This window comes from Thermobia domestica, chromosome 4 (assembly GCF_964235325.1).
Source record: "Thermobia domestica chromosome 4, izTheDome1.hap1.1, whole genome shotgun sequence".
NCBI lineage: Eukaryota > Metazoa > Arthropoda > Insecta > Zygentoma > Lepismatidae > Thermobia > Thermobia domestica.
This window is the reverse complement of record NC_137457.1, coordinates 277,404,548-277,424,027: the sequence shown is the minus strand read 5'-3', so window position 1 is coordinate 277,424,027 and position 19,480 is coordinate 277,404,548. Positions and strand designations below refer to the sequence as shown.

General features: G+C 33.5%; 1 protein-coding gene across 6 annotated transcripts in view; it reads left to right on the top strand.

Moving 5' to 3' along the window:
* The window catches only part of LOC145684078 (uncharacterized), a 155,501-nt gene extending 137,640 nt beyond the window's left edge, over window positions 1-17,861 (top strand). For 5 of the 6 annotated variants that reach the window (XM_081755946.1, XM_081755942.1, XM_081755947.1 and 2 more), the window contains 2 exons: window positions 6,815-7,061; window positions 15,508-17,861. In XM_081755946.1, the coding sequence (XP_081612072.1) occupies window positions 6,815-7,061; window positions 15,508-15,527 (267 nt within the window). In that variant the 3' untranslated portion in view covers window positions 15,528-17,861. The remainder of the gene's footprint in view (window positions 1-6,814; window positions 7,062-15,507) is intronic. The other variant, XM_081755944.1, reaches the window with a different exon arrangement.
* The last annotated feature ends 1,619 nt before the right edge of the window (window positions 17,862-19,480 follow it).

Sequence of the window (19,480 nt, the reverse complement as noted above, 5' to 3'; positions counted from 1 at the left end):
TTACTCACATTTGAGATGGGGAGAAAAGGGGCTGAATATAATTGTCAAAGATCAAATATGTCGAGATTACTGTGTTTAAATATAAACTTTTTTTTTCTACGATTATGCTTCAGAGCTAGAAGAGATGTAGTGATAATAATGAAAGAGTGGAGGGAGAATCCCCTAGAAAGCCGACACACACGGTGTTTGCCCACTACAAAGTTCACTTTAGGCGAGCTGATATCGAACAAGGAACCCCATACACCCGAGGTACGCGCTATATCACTAAGCTACCGCACCTTCCTGTATACGAGAATATATATATATATATATATATATATATATATATATATATATATATATATCAAGATAGAAATAAAAAATAAATTGAATGCGGAATGTTTATTAATTTGAAAGTAAAGTAGTAAAAAGAAATCCTTTTTGTTCGAAGAAAGAAATCCCATCATCAGATCATGTATTATCCTTTTAGAGATACTGAAAAGGCAAATTCGACGTTTTTAAAAAAATAATAATAATCCATGCTATTGAAGAGATTGCTTATGAAATCATAATAAGTAGAAATAATATAGAACGACATAAGAATAATTCTAGGCAAAAAATCGTGCAGAATTTAACTGACAAATTTGCCAGTGAAAAATTAGAATGACTATGAAGTTTTACTGTTCTACGTTATTATAAAAATTCAGAAACTCAACATAATTTAAGCTGATTGTACATGACAAAACAGCCAGTATTTTTGGAATACTGTTTCTTAATTACTGTGGAAATATTCCGTGGAAAAATTTTATAAAGCTATATTATGAAATTTCGAATTTGAACAGGAGGAAGAAGGAACTAGAAGTTGTTGTATACGAAATATAAATTCAGGATAAATGACGAACAAATAAGTTTCACTTATTTTCTTCAGGACGCTTGAATACATCTCCTTGAGGAAATTAAACAGAATAAAACTATGAGCCTATCGTTCTGCACGATTAAAAATATAAATAGATGTTTGGAAAAAGTTGAACTTAAAAATAATAAAAACTGAACTGAAAAATATTCTGAAGTATTTGACGATTATTTTTTTAATAAATGGATTTGAGAAAACTGATCAAAGTTTAAAATACTTGTCAGTATTCATGAGTTGTTCTAGGAAAGATTTTAATACAAAATTTTACTGAGCACAATGTGTTCAAAAATCTATATGAAATTTATTATTATTATTTCAAACATCAAAGTCATTTTATATAGATAATGAAATATTCAAATCTGTCGAAGCTGGTAATTAAGTGCAAACTTTCTCAGTAAAATTTACTTGACGTGTCGTATGAAAGTCGAAAGTAAATGGAATGTAAAAACTTAAACCAACATTTTGTTTTACTTGTATTAAAACTTACAGTAAATATAGAAAGTTGTAATCAGTAAAATGACATGATGACTTGTACATTTGATGTACTTAATACAGAAATAAGATATGAAGGTAACTGTCATAAACTCTATCAGAAAAGGCATCAAAATATTTTAGAACTACAATCTGATGTATTATTCATGTCCATTCATAAGATAATCTGATGCATTAAGAAAAAAGTTTCCAAGAGAAAAAGTCTCTAATAATAATAAGAATAAAATATTTTCGCAGAAAAAAAAAAACATGAAACCAGAAGTGGTTTGAACACGCTTATGCATTTCACAACAAAAGTTTTGTTCTGTTGACGAGACTTTAATAAGAATATTTTTTTCCATTGCTTTAGTTTGATTATTTCATCTGTTATAAATATGCTATGAAACTACAAAAATGTTTAAGGGTCGTTCACTTTGTAAACGATTTATTTATTGTGGTTTAACGGGGACGTCAGCAACGAGGAACTTTTGTAAACAAAATTACGTTCTCGTCAATGGAACAAAACTCTTGAACTCTTGTTCCAAACTATAAGGAAAAAAGAAACAGTATTGTTTTGAGTACTTAAAGAAAGAAGAAATTCAATAATCATAATTCCATACTTATATGCCAATGGATTAAATAAGAATTGTAAATTAATTTCGAATAAAAAAAGCTAACATTTTTCCGTAAGCACAAAAGAAGAGAAGAAAAAGATGAGAGAAATAAATAAAGAAAAATCTTTGAGAAGAGGCGAGAAGCAAATACACCGATTGGGCAAATGAAGATAATTCCAAGGTAAAAGACAAAAGCAAACTGAAAAACAAATATCAATTGTGCTGTCACAGCGTAAGTAATTAAAATGGAACGAACAGTTAATATTCGTAGTAATGCAAATCTTTATTTGAAACCAAGTACAGCTTATAGTGGATAATAGTTCACAGTGTTAATATTTCAGAGTAGCTAACAGAAATTAATTGTTAAATTGTCTCGCTTTTATTCTTCGTGACTTGAAAGGAAACATCAAATCAAGGATATGAAAAATGGAAGTGATAAAGTGATTTATATGTAATTACTAGACATTAAATGTGCATCAATAAAATTATCAAAGCAAAACCTTAAGATATTTGAAATGGTACCTAGGAGTGACCTATCACAATCTATTAGGAGAGAAACTTTGTATGTATCACTTACAGTGTTGCTTTCAGGTCCTTGCCAGAAACAGCATTTCAAGTCCTTACCAGAAGAATGGTTTGAAATGTTACTTGAATGTTGTATATATATTTTGTACAGTTTGTGAGAAAAGAAAACCGCATATACAAAGTTTATATAAAATGAACTCTTTAGCCGATAACTGCCAAACTGGAAATGGTGGGTACAAAATACCTTTTTCTATGGAAAGAGAATATCTGTAGCAGAGAGATATATCTTTCACAGTTCAATATGACAAAGATATTTTTAAGTGACAAAAGATATGGCACAATGTAGACTAATATTACATAATGGTTGTTAGAAAGTATTAAATAAAAATATTTTTAAATAGATACAAACTAATTCATTGAAGATAACCATTGAGTGTAGACAGCACAATACAGAAACTACAGTTTAAAATAATAAATAAATAAAAAAATAAAATAAAGGGCTGATGAGCACATTTGATAAGAAATGTACGAGATTCATGTATTGCTCTGCAATTAGAATGTGGAACCGCATTACAAGAAGAAAATCGTGGATGAAGAAAGAAGGAAGCTATTTTGACTAAACTAGCTATGAAGCTAGACATGCAGTATGTAAATACTAGCAAAAGCTGCGCTGTAAATTCACTTTGAATAACAACTCGGATGGTATTATAGTGTACTTTGAAATGATCAATTACAATCTCTAAAATGGAAATATTATAAAATATTAATTATAATATTTTTTAAAATATATCGCATCGATATATTCCAATATATCGCAGAAAAATGAAAATTAAAAGTAAATTAGTACCAAACATACTTTGAAAGGAAAATTGACGCTAAAGAAATATGTATTAGAAACAAGGAAAAAAGCAGAAAACAAAGATGGCAGAAAATTTATATACGAAGATGGCGACATGCTGGAAATATGGTAAAAGTGAATCTCGAAACTGCCTTTCAATGGCATGTTGGAATTTTGTCATTTTGCCACTTTGTACACATTCAGAAACTATATAGGTAATCAGTGACCAATATACATACTTTAATATTATTGTTATATAATACAATTATTATTATTATTATTATTTGTAATAGGACGTCTTAAATATCTTATTTTGCGTTAAGTTTGGCAGCTTTCTGTTGATCAGCTGGCAAAAAAATTAATCGAAAAGAATTATCATTAATCCATCACAGTGATATGAGAAATTGATATAGTAGTCTAATGTCAAAAAAAAAAAAAAAAAAAAAAAAAAAAATCCAGCAAAGAAAAGTTACAAAGAATATAAATGTCGGTAACGTTACTGAATTTCTTAAGCTACTTGTGCAAGAAACTAAACAAACAAACAAACAGAAAAGGTCATGTTAATATTCAAATTTAATGTTTTCGAAAGCTTGTTACATTATATACGCACACACATTTTGTAATATATCAAAACATGCCTGTTCAAATATGTTAAAGCTTACATAACATTTAGCTAAATATAACTAAAGTAAAAAAAGAATGTGCTTATTCACATTGTTAATAGGCAATTAATAAGTTAACTAACGATTGCAATAATTAACATTATAGAATGTTCTGTAAGTTATTCTTTTTAAACTAAAAAAGAAGCAAAAAACATAAAAATACATAAAAACCACGACCAAATGTCAACCGGAAGAATAGGATGCAGATTATTCATCGTACTCAAGACAGCTGTTCGTCAGATTGTGTTTGATTAGCTGTGGACGCTCTCCAAGGAGGTAACTAGTATTTGTTTCAGTAACAATAAGGTAAGTTTTTCTTTATATTTAATACTACTGCTTTTTGTTTACCTTAATAAAATATACGTCGTTTGAGACCACAACAACAGACAAAAAAAAAAAAAAAAAAAAAAAAAAAAAAAAAAGCTGTGCAGATTTTATAAATAAAATAAAAAAAACACAACATTATGTTGTTTTACATAGAAATGAAAATATTTGAGATCATTTTGCAACAGAAATTTGAAATTCTTGCTCACATATGAAGCTACATGATTTACACATGAAAATTACCATGTATGGTGAGTGGATAATGAATGACAGGAATCATATTAACTTATAGGAAATATGAAAATTTGACAACTAGGTAGAAATTGTTTTTTTAATTGAAAAAGAATTTTAAAACTTTTAAAGAAAGTATTAAATTTTTAAAAATATGTAGAGACAGTTCAGGAATTAGGGAAAAGTTAGGGATTTAACGTAAAGAATCAGATCGAATATTATTTCAAGTTTAGCTAGATAGTTCGTAGTAGTAAATATTACAAAGTAGGTTAAAATTAAGAAAAAGACCGAATTAGTGAAATAATAAACTATTTGAAAAATTGAGAATGGAATTTAGTAAATTAAAAAAAAAAAAGGTATGATCATTTATTAAAAAATAGCTATTAGACAAATATAAGTATAGAAATGCACAGCAAATAGCACACGAAATGTTGTCTGATAGAAGAGAAAAGGAAAGAAAAATATACATTTTTAAAGAAATTACCATGAGATAAAAAAAAATAACATGAATGATGAGAAATATGTTTCTAGAAATGCAGAAAATATTCACTATTTAAAAATTATGGTCTTATTAATAAACAAGTTTAAAGAAAGCAGATTTGTGTTTTAAATATATGACTATAAGTAAAAAAGAATGTTGGAAAATTAATATGAAATTGAAAAAAAATCACTCACCATAAAATATATATCTGTTTATTTATCTCAAAAATTGAGCTTAAATACTTAGAAGAGAGAATGAAATACCAATACCAGAAGGAAATATGTTTAAAAAGAAGTTCATACTATTTTAAGACTCAATTGGAAACAAAGCTATAAAAATAAATAAAAAGTTCATGTATATTCATGAACAATTATGAAATGCTTATGCATAAAATTTAAGAATTTATATTGAGAAGACATCTATAAGGCAAAATGAATCAAGAATGAAAGATAAAAGAACTACATACAATAGTGATGTATATATTCCATAGGAAGTTACAAAAGATAAAAATAAAGAAATAATACCTAATACATAGCAAAAATTAAAAGAAGAAAATCTCCAGAAGGAAAAGTGACAAGTAAATATAGAATAAATGAATCTCTATATACAACAATTGGAAAAGGAAATTTTAAAACAAAGATAAAGCAGCATATATGACAAAAAATCAGGTATTATATTTACAACAAAATATGCATTAAATAACAGAGAAAGAATGGAGAAAAGATAAAAAGTAGGAGTTAATGCTTCGTATGTTGATATTTATGAATGTTTTCAATAACAGTTTATAGCATGACCGAAAAAAAGTACTTATATGTTTTACAATTTTTTTTAAATCATTATTTTCAGGCGCTTAGCAAACATTTGTTCAGCTCGATGCTATGTACTAATGCTTTTTTTCCAGCGACAGAATAAAACAATACTTATCCACACGTCATTTTAGTAAGTCTTATTGTATTGTGTGTAGATGCATAGTCGTCTTCTAAAATAACTTGATTCTCATACGAATACAATTATATAATACATAGTAGGTTATTTGACAGAGATTTTAATAGGACTCACTGTTTTAAACACTTGAATCAGGTGCGGCTCTGTAATAGTCACAAAGTCACGTGCCTTTCCAATCAATACAAAAAATAATAATATAAATAATTATGGACACTTTCCCGTATAGGAATGTGAACCGACCGAACAAAAATTTTAGTTATTTTAATATGGAGTCCGCGATCCTGATTAATGTCCATTAGAGATTTGGCAGCAAAGTGTCGCGATGCTTGATGTAGCTCTCTGTTCACGTGTTTTAGCTCGGCTCTTTCTTATGTTAGCCTGTCTCAGAGAACAGCTCTCTAAACGCTTGCCCGTACGTATAAGGCAATCACACTTTTAACATAACGGAAAACTGCCTCCTTGTGGCCGGCGGGAGAAGAGAGGAAGTGAATGAGACAGGAGAGTAAGCGAGCGAGAGAGGAAAGGAGTAGGAGGTGGTGAGAGGATAGAGCCCTTCAGCTTTGTGCTCGTTTTGTGCGCACCACACGATGAAAGTGGGCGTAAGAGGAAAGACTTGCCAGTCGCAGAAAAAGGAGAATACACAGAGAGCAGCCTTAAATGTAAGAAGAAATAATAATAATAATTCTGTATTTTGAGTTCCAAAGAACGCGTAGCACAAAATTTCATATCCATTTCGTGCTGAATATAAAGCTAAGCGCCTATACGTATAAGTTATTATTATTATGTTTGTTTGTTTGTTTGTTTGTTACATATTGTGCTTTGGTTTTGTAGCATGTTGAACGAGGTCGTCAAGAGCCTATTCGAACTCCCTCTCGTGGCACGAGAGGTATGAGGGTCTCAATGCGAGGTCGAATGATGCCGAGAAGAGGTCGAGGTCCAGTGAGAGGTATGCCTGGTGGAATGATGCGCGGAGTGTCTCGAGGATTCGTTCCAGTGCGACACCCATCTCGGGGGATGTCACGACAGCCAATGAGGGGTAGCAGAATGAGAGGTGGCTTCACACGGAAGCGAGGAGGAAGTAAGTACTTTTGATTTGCTTGGTTGCTAAGCAAGTCCGAGTGCATACTCTTTTAGCCTTTTGCAATAAATACTAATAAAGTTTATACTCACAGAAGCACCCGAACGTTGAAGATGGTAATCTTAAGAGTAGACATGGTTTGCCACCTTCATCAGTACGAGCTCTCAGGAAAAGTATTATTGACAGATATTGCCTTCCTTACTTTATAAATAGCATTTGAAAAGTCCATGAAACACTGTTCTAAGTTTTCTTCCTTCTATAAGAGTGAGTCTGGTACACAACATACTTGTATTTATTACAACACAATGAGAGCATGTTAACATTCAAAGTATAGCCCCTCGTGTAGGACTTCTGCACCTATCCTTTTGCCAGTTCGTCGATTCCACGTTTGATACCATGTCTTATAGGAAAGGAAGTCAGCCACTGCTGTTTCCATCTCCTGCTGGTTGGTGAAGCATCGTGATTTCAGGAAATGCGCCGAAACATGTAGTAATTCGAAGGAGCAAGGTCAAGACTATATGCCGGGTTAAATTTTTCGAGCCAAGTATGTTTTTGCGTTATCCTGTTGGAGCAGGGCGCGCTTTCGGTTCAGCAATGCAGGATATCTTTGGCGTAGTGCAGCATATATCCACTCCAACTATTCGGAGTGAAGATCAGCGTTGATAGTATGACCGTTAGGAACGAAATGAATTAACTTCCCGTAGTTACACACACATGCATAACATAATTTTACGCTCGAAACGGCGCACAGTGGAGTATTTGGCTTTGAAACCTGGTCAAAAATATTTACCATTTGCTATAAAAGAATTGATTAAATTAAATTAATTTGTGTTTACCTACAATTTTAAAGATACATTACAGCCGAAACCTGGTCCTGCAGTTTTAAACAGTTACGAAAATCAGGGAAATTACATTATCTTGTGTATTAATTATTCTCTTATTGCTTTAAACAAACGTTTTAAGAGCAGATTTTTAGTTTTGCTATTAACTAACATTTGCTACATCTACTAATGGATAAAAAAAAAAAGTAACATAAACATAAAATATACACATCAGTACATTTTTTTAGATGTACTGTACAGGGTGTTGCCAAAAATCTGGACCGGGCTAAATATTTGAGAAACTGTAAATGCAGTCGATCCGGAGTCAATTGGGATCAATACATATTTAACCACCAAGACTTAAAGCTAAAATGGTCACATATCATAAAATTAAAACCTCTATCAATGTCGTTTAAAACAATATAATTTTTGTTGATGATGATTTTAATACAATTACTAAAATTAATACCTCAAGAACCGTACTTGCGGCCACACAATTTTAAAATAGTTTTGCCAGAAAAATTGAGTGACTTCAGCAATTATTATTTACGTTCACTTTTTATTTTAATAATGGAATTTATGTTTACAAGATCCGCCAGTTATCTAAGAACAAGAAATAAACTTTATTTCATGTATTTTTCAAATTTTATTTTTTCGATTTTTGACCGGATTTTAGGATGAAATACTCCACTGTGCGGCGGTCCCAGTTTGACGACCGCTTCTGGAAGTTTACCATTGCTTAGGCACTGTTTTTGCACCTTTCTGATTTCGGAAAACACCCACTTTTCGTTGCATGTTATGAAAAGTGCATCCATTTCAGGAAACGCACATTTATACAGAATTTTCAACAGTAGTATATATACTGTTGGACCTGAGCTGGAGTTAAATCATGTGTTACAGTGCAGTAGCTCCTGATGGTTTTCTCGAGTTAGTGAAGTTGACGCACTACAGTTAACTGGGTTATATCGAGTTGGTTTGATAATCGTCCTGTGTTGGTAAATGGATTCTCCTCAATGACGTGTTGTATGACTTTAGAATCTGTTATCCTTGGACGGCCAGACCTTGACTATCGTCTACATTTTTAGAACTTGCAAGAAATATCTGGAAGCAACGAGTTGCTGTACTGTGCTTCACTGCAGCTTTCCCTTTCGCATGACCAATGTTTTGGGTTGCTCCTGCAGCGTTATGCTCAAATTCAAACGTATACAGGAACAATTCACGTGTCAGACGTTGTTGAGCACTAATTGTCACAGACACTAAAAACTGGCTGAAGATACTGAAGAAGTGGTGGCCTTCGTGTCCGCTTGCCACACACTAGTTCTTGGACCGATTTGACCTTGTACTTACGGTCAATCAGGGCATATATACGCGCCTCCTGTTTGAGTTATGAAAATGTTGCCATACTTATGACTAACCTTTGTTCATATGTAGTGGTTACTCTTCTTCAGTGCAAAAATATTACTGATAATGTGATTCTCCGAGCAACGTAAAATCCCTTAAAGGGCTCCTACTGATAAGGCGACAAACCGTAACTGAAACGCATACGGCCAAGATACATTTTCCTGTTCAGGTGCTTTGGTGAGTAGAAATGTATTAATATTCTATATGCATCCATTAGTTCATTAGGTAATTTCTGTAGCAGTAAACTTATTTAGTCGATTATCTAATTGGAATTGATTGATTTATTTATTAGAGTTTAACGTACCTTTTCAGCATCGAACTTATACGAGACGCATCCATAAGTGGAATCCGAATTCTGTTCAAGTTTTTATCCAAGGCAAGTACTTCAATAATGCAGTGCTTTTCATTCTCTTTTGATTGACGGCGTACTTTACTAAACTTCCACGGCACCGCAACACACTTGCGTTTGGTTAAGATTGAACATTGTTGTTCCGCTGGATACGTTGACTGATACAATCCATCTCGAAATTGACCGTAACTTCTTATTAAAGGCTTAATGATGCTAAAAATAAAATGTGTCCCATTAAGTCTTGCGACTTACAGACCAGTGTAAAATTTCGCGACTTACCCTATGAGCTTCGTAAGGAAAGATATAGTCTCTAAGTTGTAGTGTGTTCATAAGTAGCTTTTTTTTCTTCTTAAAAGCAAAAATGAACCAAATAAATTTACTTTATAGTCATTGCAGTCACTTGAACTAGAATTGGTAAACAAAAGGCTGATCAGAGTTATATCCGACCGATTTGGAAAATGTACCTACCCTAAGAAAAGCCGTACCGATGCCACCAGTTGTGTTCTATGGACCACCAGCATTATACGTAGACTATCACGCGGTACGTAATTTCCAATGCAAGAAACTACGTTGGAGCACAGGCATGGGACTTCATCCTATTCCTCACTATAGGTTTTCCATAGGCAGTTAGAGTACGAAGACTGCGATGTACACGTTTTGACAGTCCAAATAAACAGAAATTAACTTGTATGGCATCAGAGCTGTTCAGAGGAAGTCATGAAAGGAAATTATATGGATTCCCGTTACCTATTGCATGTCATGACGACAGAACTGGAGGGATGAACTGCAGGTATGTCTGGACACTTTGTCTATGTGGATTCGCAGCTAGTACTTGAAGGTTTCTTACAAACGAGCTAGATCTTTCCGATGAGTTGTTATCCAGAATTTGTGGAAGTATGTAAGTAGGATTTACCTTCACGTTTTTGCCCTCCTTACGCACCTCCAGTTTCCCCTCGTAACCATATTCGGCGATAATCTTGATTCCTTGCGGAAAATTTTCTTTGTACTTGGCAGTAACACTCGGTACATATCTTGCTAGAGAGGTTACCATTACATTTGAAATAAATGTAAGTGCCATCCAAGGTAACAGCCATCTTCCATGTTGACCTGCCTGTTGCCATTCGTAGATTTTACAGCAGTTCATCTTACGTTCTGTAATGTAACATGGGAGAATGCTATATTGCCCTTCTGTACACCCATAGGCCAAGGCAACAATGAATGATATGCTTGACAGTTGAATACGCTAGATCTAATCTCTGGCTAATGTCACTTTGGGGTGGTAGTTTCTCCTGTCCTGCTAGTAAACGAATTCCTCGAAGCACTTCAAACGACACTTTTCGGTGGTAACAAACATCGAATTGGCTCGTTTTATATGCGAATGTTCCTACGTGGGCTCCATTTGTGTTTGTCTGGCCACGATATCTTTAGTTGTGGTCACTTCGATATTAAACCACTTTTCCGATACTGATTACTATTCGGTTGTACGGAAAATTACGTAGAAAAGAGTCGTGATATTCTCTTCCCAATAACGGTTCACTTTTGGCCACATTTCACTAACACCAATACGATAAAAAACTGCAAATTGAGACGCCATACTATAATGGCTCTGTTTCCAGGCGTAAGTACAGGGATGAAAGCAGTGTTGTCAAATCGGCGGGATATAAACCGTTCAACCTTCTGTACATCAAATCCCCTACTGATATTTTAAGGACTTTTTTGATTGAATCCAATTGATTAAGGAAAAATATGTTCCTTACGTGGAGATGCCATACTTTATATGAGAGGATTAGGGGAAATTAATAATAAGCAAAATTTTTCTCCATTTGTGGAGGACCTAGATGCGTTGCTTGAATAGTTTCGCCTAATAAGTGAAGTCCTTATTTCTACATTTTTTTAGGCTTTTCAGATAATTGACATATCAAAAGATATACATTCGAAAATCACATGAGATTCATAGACCAGTATCTTCTGGATGATTAGTCGTGCAGATATTTAAATTTAGTGGTACGCAGCGTCAACAGGGTGTCTACTGGTCATGAAAGTCATGAAAGTCATGAAAAAGTCATATATTTTGCTTAGTGGTCATGAAAGTCATGAAAAAGTCCTTTATTCACCCAACTGGTCATGAAAATCTGAAATCTCAGAGTATATTTTTATACTTCATACTTTTATACCTCATACTGCATGTACTGAAACAGTTGTATCAGGTCAGTAATTGTGAGAATTACCCCCACCAGTTAGTGCTGACTAACTGGTACTTTACTGTCTTCCTAGCTGCTCCCCATTTCATCTTCTAGTCTCTGTAATATAGTAACAACTTTTTACTGTCCAACTTTCTGATCTGCTATTTCTTTACTTCTAAGAAATGTAAATTGTGTATTTTTGGGCCTTTAGACTTATGCAAATAATATTATTCGTTTGAGTTTGCAGATTTTAAATTTGATGATCTATTTTTTTAAAACGAATTTCTTTCGTAATTTGTTTTGTCTTTGGGCAGTTCTCTGAGTGCTTAATTTTAGACAAATTTCTGCTAGATGGATAATTATACTCAGAATTAAAACTTCAAATACAGTTGATTCACTGGTAAGAGCAGGCCCGTATTTAGGTAAGTGCTATTCTGTGCTCGAGCACAAGGGGGCAGAATTTTAGATTCTTTCTTTAAGATTCACAATAAATGATATTTAAGACTAGCAACCCGCATATTTCCAATGCACCACTGATGGTAGGGGTTTATTATTACTAATGGTAAATTTTTATTGCCATGGTCATGAAAATTTGAACAAAAAGGTCATGAAAAGTCATGAAAAAGTCATGAATTTACTTTCTGGTATTCCAGTAGACACCCTGGTCAAAGTTTTTTGCGGTTAAAGTAGTTCATTGATTTAGTGCATCTGCGTTTAAGCTAAACCTAGAAAACGCTTCCTATAGAAAAGTGACAGGCTTATGTAATTCTTCATTAATGCCGGTAATTTCTGTAGATTCTAGATAAATCAACAAAAGTATCGGTATGTGTTATCATTCTTTGTGTGTCGTCTTTCTGGTGAAATGTTCCCTTTTTTCAACTGTAATAAAAGGAATTACATTTAATTAGTGAGAGTGGAATTCGGTTATCAGCAGTTAAATACAGTATGACAGTTTTTAGGCAAAATAGTGTGGGATTACCAGCTGATATACGAGATTAGGACTAATTGTTTCCGGTGCCCTTCCCGCTGCTGTAGTGACTGGCGCGCGCGCCTTTGGTGCAAATGGTTTCGGGCTTAATTATCGGTAGAAGAATTTCGAAACTTGAATGTATTACGGTGATTCGGATTCCAGTTTAAACTGTAGGTCCACGTCTCGTATATCCTCACTAAACTCTTAATCATCCAATCAAATCAAATATCTTCGAAAGAAGCAAGTGTATAAGCATTATTTATTATTATTTTGTTAAAACTGTTGAGGTAGATAAATTACTATTTGATAAAAAAATAATCACGGATTAAAAAAGAAGAAAAAGTAAATTTTAGTATAAGCTTTTATCTAAACAAGATTTTAATCATCTGTAAACTACAGGATATAAGGCCATTTCCTGTAAGAGAATAAAATGATCTAATTATTTTTAACAACAAATATTAACACTTAAGTCGCATTAGATATTTTGTAGTTAGCAGTTTATTGTTAATTCTATAAAGGAAGCCAGGGTAGTTATTCGCTTATATCTATGTGGTAACTGGTTTTTTAATTGCCCAATTTTGTAGCTGGATACTTCCTATTAAGATTATGAAGTTTTCGGAAGTTCAGTTATGACAGTTTTATTTTATTTATTTATTTATTTATTTATTTATTTATTTTTCCTTCGGGAACTTGCTTGTGTTCTGAAGGGAAGGTCTCGCTTGATCTAACCCTGTCAGAGTTTCTAAACGATTAGCATTTGAGTTTTTTGGGGGGGCGGGGGGTAGGGTGGAATTCTCTTTTTACTTTTGATCAACGATAGGGGGGAAGAAAGCGTAATGATAAAAAAAATCGACATTTCAGTAGATTTAGGCATTTCATGGCCCCACATGCCGAAAAACGGATTTTTGGATGTTTGTTTGTCCGCTCGTTCTTCCTGGTGTAAACATGTTTAATCACCTAAAGGCTATATCGTTCAGCATATCGAGACCAAATTTTAAACTTGAGATTTTTATAACGTTCTCTAGGGTGGTTTTTCGATTTTTGTTCCTACTTCCAAAAGTAAGGGTAACTTACTGAAAGTGAAAAGCAACATTTGCGATTTTGTCGAAAATGCATATGACGATTTTGGTGATAATTAATCAGTATTCCATTAGCAACTCTGTAATGTATGTATTAAGTCGTTTTTCTAGTAAAAATTCATAAGTAGTAGTTTAGTCTCGAGAGTTGATTCTTTCTGGTAGATTTTTTCATAAACGACTCTTGTTGATGTTTCGTAAATATTCCTATAATATATATAAGGGTAAGTTCACTGTTGCAGTGAATTTGCATCCAAGTTTTTATGAAGCGCCCCCTGTAACTTGTTAATATTTCATAAATGTTGCGGAGCGTGACTTGATTTGGTATAAGAAATGGTAGCGAGAAAGTTGAATGTGGTAACACTTATCATTTATTCATTCCTCAGATTCTTTCATTACTTGCATTTGTATAGAGGCTGATCCGTTTTCATCCGAACGACTTGCTGACAGCGACCGTGTTGCAACTAGTTTTCAGAGCAACAGAACTATACGCACACATGTGTCAGACGTTGTGTGACAAAATGAAGGTGGTGTAGTGGGCAAAATGCCGTCCTCAAAAGTCGCTTTTCAGAAGTGTACTTACGGGCCTTTCCCGTACAAATTAGAGCATTTCATGTATAATAGTACAGGTTGGAACAATGACTTTGTGGTAGAACATGCCACTATTGCAATTACACATTATGCCTAGCACCCTCGTTCACAACCCACTTAACCAACGAAATTCCATGCAAAGAGGTCATTGAAACTTACAAAAACCTGTGCTAAAGGAAATTCGGAATGTGGCATCTATCAATTAACAGGTCATGTTATGGCAAAACGATACATGTGACCCTATCGACTGTGCATTGTACAATCCATCACAATTTAAGGCTGCAAACTGCAAGGCAAGCGTGCATGCGTTAAGGAGTAAGGGCAGAAGGGTATACGAGCACCACCTGGCTGGAGACCACTTAAAATTTGTTGACAATAGACGGAGCATTGACTACCTAAGTGACTGTGGAAAATTCGGCCCATCACCTACAGGAGTATTGATGAAAAAGACCTTTCTTTGTTTATTCAGAGAAGCTCAAGATTCGTGAAGTCCGAAAATTGCCAAAACCAATGTCGCCTATTACCAACAAATTTCCTATCCCCAGTATAAGAAATCGAAATACCACATGTGGGACTGTACCAGGAACGCTTCAATCAAGTTACACGGCCTAAACATTGTTGGCCTTCTACTAATGCATTGCAGTTGCAACTGATATGCATGTTGTTCCTTTGAGAATATTCCTGTAAATGGTATAGATCCTGGTTTCATGGGTTACGTGCGTTAGGATTCTCAAACAAAGCCTTTCATCACGTTGGGTACGGGCAATAAATGGTCTCCGGCAAATCTGCAATCATATTGCGATGTGTGCTTGGGAATGGGACAATGTACCCTTGGTTCAACGAAGGCCTCTGCAGTGGAAACTGCGGTGTCCGACAACGAATGATGATCCGTACCGGTGGTCAACATAGTGAACATGATCAATGGTAGCGGGATGGAATATCTTAGATAAGCAACCACTTCAGTTTGTTCAAATGGAAATGGATAAGCCTTTATAATCTCTTTAGCACAATTGCACCAGTGACATGATTTTATTATATATTTTTCTCTGTTGCAGATATATTTATTATTGAATGACATAGAAGGCGCAGAACACCAGTGTAAATAATCAGAAAATATTATATTTTATTGACAGTGACTCGATAATCAGAAAAGTGTCTTTTTATTGGAATTGCCAAACTGATGCCTAAATAATGTAACACACACACATATACTTGTGATTTTTTAAAGAAATATGACTGTATTTGTAATCAATAATCGGAAATAACATGAATATTAACTATTGTTGTATAATTGTTTTTTAGCGTGGTTTTGAAGTACGAAAGCAGTTGGATCGAAGGACATTTAGATTATAAAAGTAATCAGGAGAGAACGGAAATGAAATATTTTAAATAGATAGTTTTGAATCCAATGTGATATCTTGTCAATGGTGAAAAGCAATGAATTATGTTAGATATATCTGGTTTAAAATTATTTTATTATGTAGTAAGTATGGAATACTTATGCAAATATTAATAGCCTGATACATTCAGTCTGCATAAAAATATCGGTGCATAGATATTCGATTTCCGGAACAAGACACGGCGTAATTAATGCATTTTTTGTTACTAGGAATTTGATCGATATAGTAAGTTAACTTCGCAAATTGTAGTAATAGATATAATTTTGTTGTAATTGTGTTAGTTTCATTCATGTTAGCAGGATGAAATTTTAATATTTTCTGCATATTTTATGTTTTATTACGTCATTAAGACGAAAAAGAATAATGCAGGGGTCTACTAAGTTTGACTTAATGAAGTGTGAATATGTAAGATTTACCATACGATTTAATACTCTACGTTAATCCTCTTAACTTCACACACGTAGCGGCACTGTTGTGTACCATTACTGGATACCCATGTGAAAGTATTCTTTTGTTTATGTGTGTGTCTTGTCACGGCTTCTTGAATTTCCAAACCGGAGTCAAAATGTTGGCCTTTCAGGTGAAACTTAAGATCGGGAAACAAAAAGTACTCGACTAGTTCGAAATCTGATGAATAAGGTGGGTGGTTTAACAGTCAGTTGCTTCTATGCCAAGAACAGTGAAAATCTGTTGGACATCATTTACCGTGTGAATTGACCAGTTCTTATCTTTGTTCGGCAAATCGCATAAAAAGCTTTCGTTTCTTCAGATCCTGAACCTCAGTCTTATTTATACACTAATGTATGTGTGCATATAGGAATAGTGTCCATAGTAATCGTCCTCAGTAACTGCAAGTTCAGTTTTTGTCGAACTTTTTAAATATTATTGTTGGTTCTAAAGGTTGAGAGTCGACCCTGTCTGGGATTATCCACCACATCTCAACAATCACAGAATCGACGAGACTAATTCATTTACATAGGCAGTTGTCAGGATTTACGGTTTCTGGGGGTGTTTATCAAATTTTCCAAAACACAATTTAATCATCACTCTGTTTTCAAATCCATGATGAAGATACAAAACACTGCACTAAATTAGAAGTTGTGACTCTCTGAATATTGTACCGATTATACCGAACATCCATCTCGAGTGATACTACATGATATATGTAATATATGTGTTAAACACCAGATGGTACCATTTACCCTCTTAAAGTTTTGCTAGTCTAAAAATTTAAGTATACACACTGTATGTGTTGGGAATATTTTTTTATTAGTGGTTATTTGGTAGAAATATATCTGATTTTTATTTGTGGCAAATATCTTTTTTTAAAATGTGATAGGTTTTAATGGTTTAGCAGATGACATTTTAAGTTTACAGCGGAGTGGAGAATTTAATGTACGTGTGTGTGTGTTGCATTACGCATATTACTAAAAAATTACACATTTTTGTGATTATCTTCGTTGTTCGGTTGAAACTCTGAAAGTGAAAGCATCTACTTACACGTAGAAATTTCCTTCTAAATTTGAAAGCATCTACTTACACGTAGAAATTTCCTTCTAAATTTTACGTACACAGGTAATATCATAACATCTCGTTTGGCAATATATTTTTTTAAAAGTTGTATTTCGTTTAATGAACATGATTTCGCATATTTCCAGTGGTCGATTGATAATAAAATGTATGTAAATATATTATTACAATGGTTTGACTGAAAATATTTAAAAAAAAAAAAGACGTGGTAGAAATTCGTGTATGTAAGAAATGTGGACTGTTCTTTATGTAAGAGAAGTGCATGAGTTGTGATTTTAAGAGTGGACATATATAAAGTGAGTTTGTTTGTATGTATGTATAAGTGTGCAAAATCCAAAATCATTATAATGCAGGACTTTTAAAGGAAAAAACTATCATATATCAATCATGTATATGTTTGCTTTGTATATGCTTTCTTGTGATTTCTAGATCACAGTTTAGTTTTTTGACAAATAAAGAAGCCTGCTACGAAATATGTACTGAAGTGTATTTTTCAATATATAATAAAATAACGTGCTAAAACTTAAGTTCTTATAGTTAAATAGTTAGTTCCTTACTTGAAAAATTTGCTACCACCCATGGTGTCTGGTGCGAGCAGTCCTGAGTTCGATTCCCGGTGGGGACACTCGATTAGAAAAGTGTAAAAGCTTTTTCAGGCCAGCCATCCTGAATAAGGTTTTTTCTGGGTTTTTTCCATTCACACCAGGCAAATGCCGGGATGGTACTTAACATACAGGTCCCAGGGCGTCCCCTTTTCTAATCCTTTCTTCCGTTTCTTTCCTCAGATAGTGTGATAGCCGAGGGACGTTCTCATACGTAACGGGCTGACATGGCCATAGAAGCCGAAAGCCCGGAAATCTAATTCCTAATCTTAATCTACCACCTATGGCTAATCAAACCTTAGACATTAATAAATTAAATGAAATCGTGTAAGCTAAAAATGTTAAAATGACAGAGCATTTCATCATGTGGTGGGATCATATCACACATGTGAGTCACACATAAATTAGAAGACAAGAATCCCCGCAAAGAAACTAAATTAGTGTGTAAGCCCAATAAAAACTACATTGTAAGCTTCCAAAATTAGGATTAACAATTAAATATCAAAAATTTTATTTTATAAGAAAGGACATTATCGAAGATTAAAAAAAGCAAGAATATATACATTTTTAAAAGTGTGGTGAATAGTGTGGAAAGATCGTAGGGGATGATACATAAAGGTAAACGATAGTTGTACTCCCAAGTTTTTCAAACAAGTGTTAAGTACCCTACTTTATCTCGATGTTTTCAGAGGTAAGAAACTGGTTCTGTATAAATTCCTTATACGAATCACTTGTTAAATATAAAAGCTACTTCCTCTAGTCTGACTCTTCATCTGGTGTTTAAAAAACTAGTCAGAGGAGGATCTTATTTCCAGAATCGCCTAATATTTTGTGCATTCTCTAGATGCTGAGACCAGCTTCATCGTGTTTTATACCATTAGTAGCTTAGACATCGAGTCCTTTTATTAACGACTTACTTTATTGTGCCACTTAGTAAAAGTAGAGTTAGCTTTCTAATGTCGGTATTAATATTCAGTTATGGCGAATTATGAATGGCTATGATAAAACAATATGAGTACTTGGATTCATACTTCTGGACGATCAAAATATTGGGAAATAGACCACGAGATAAACCAATAACGCGTGAAATCATTGTCTATTGAAATTCAGAAAATTAGCTTAAATACAGAACAAGGTATTTACTAATAGGCACTATAGGATATATATTATTAAATTAAAATTAAGTATTGACCTTATATTCTAAAAGAATCTTATTGTATTATATTAGCTGATTTCAACCCTCTCTGCAGTCTTCCTCAGCATCTCTTCTGCTGCTATGTTATGTTATTCATGATTATCAATCCATATGGGGCACATTCTTGAACAACCAAAATTAAGATTATGAAGAAAAGCCAATAAATTTTTGTGTAATTTTGTGTATTAAATGCTTGCAGGGACATGGGTTTAGAAGTAAATGCAGAGAAAACTAAATACATGGAAGTGCGTCGGGACCGTAATACGGCAAATTGTGGGGGCGTTAAAATATTAAATAATAC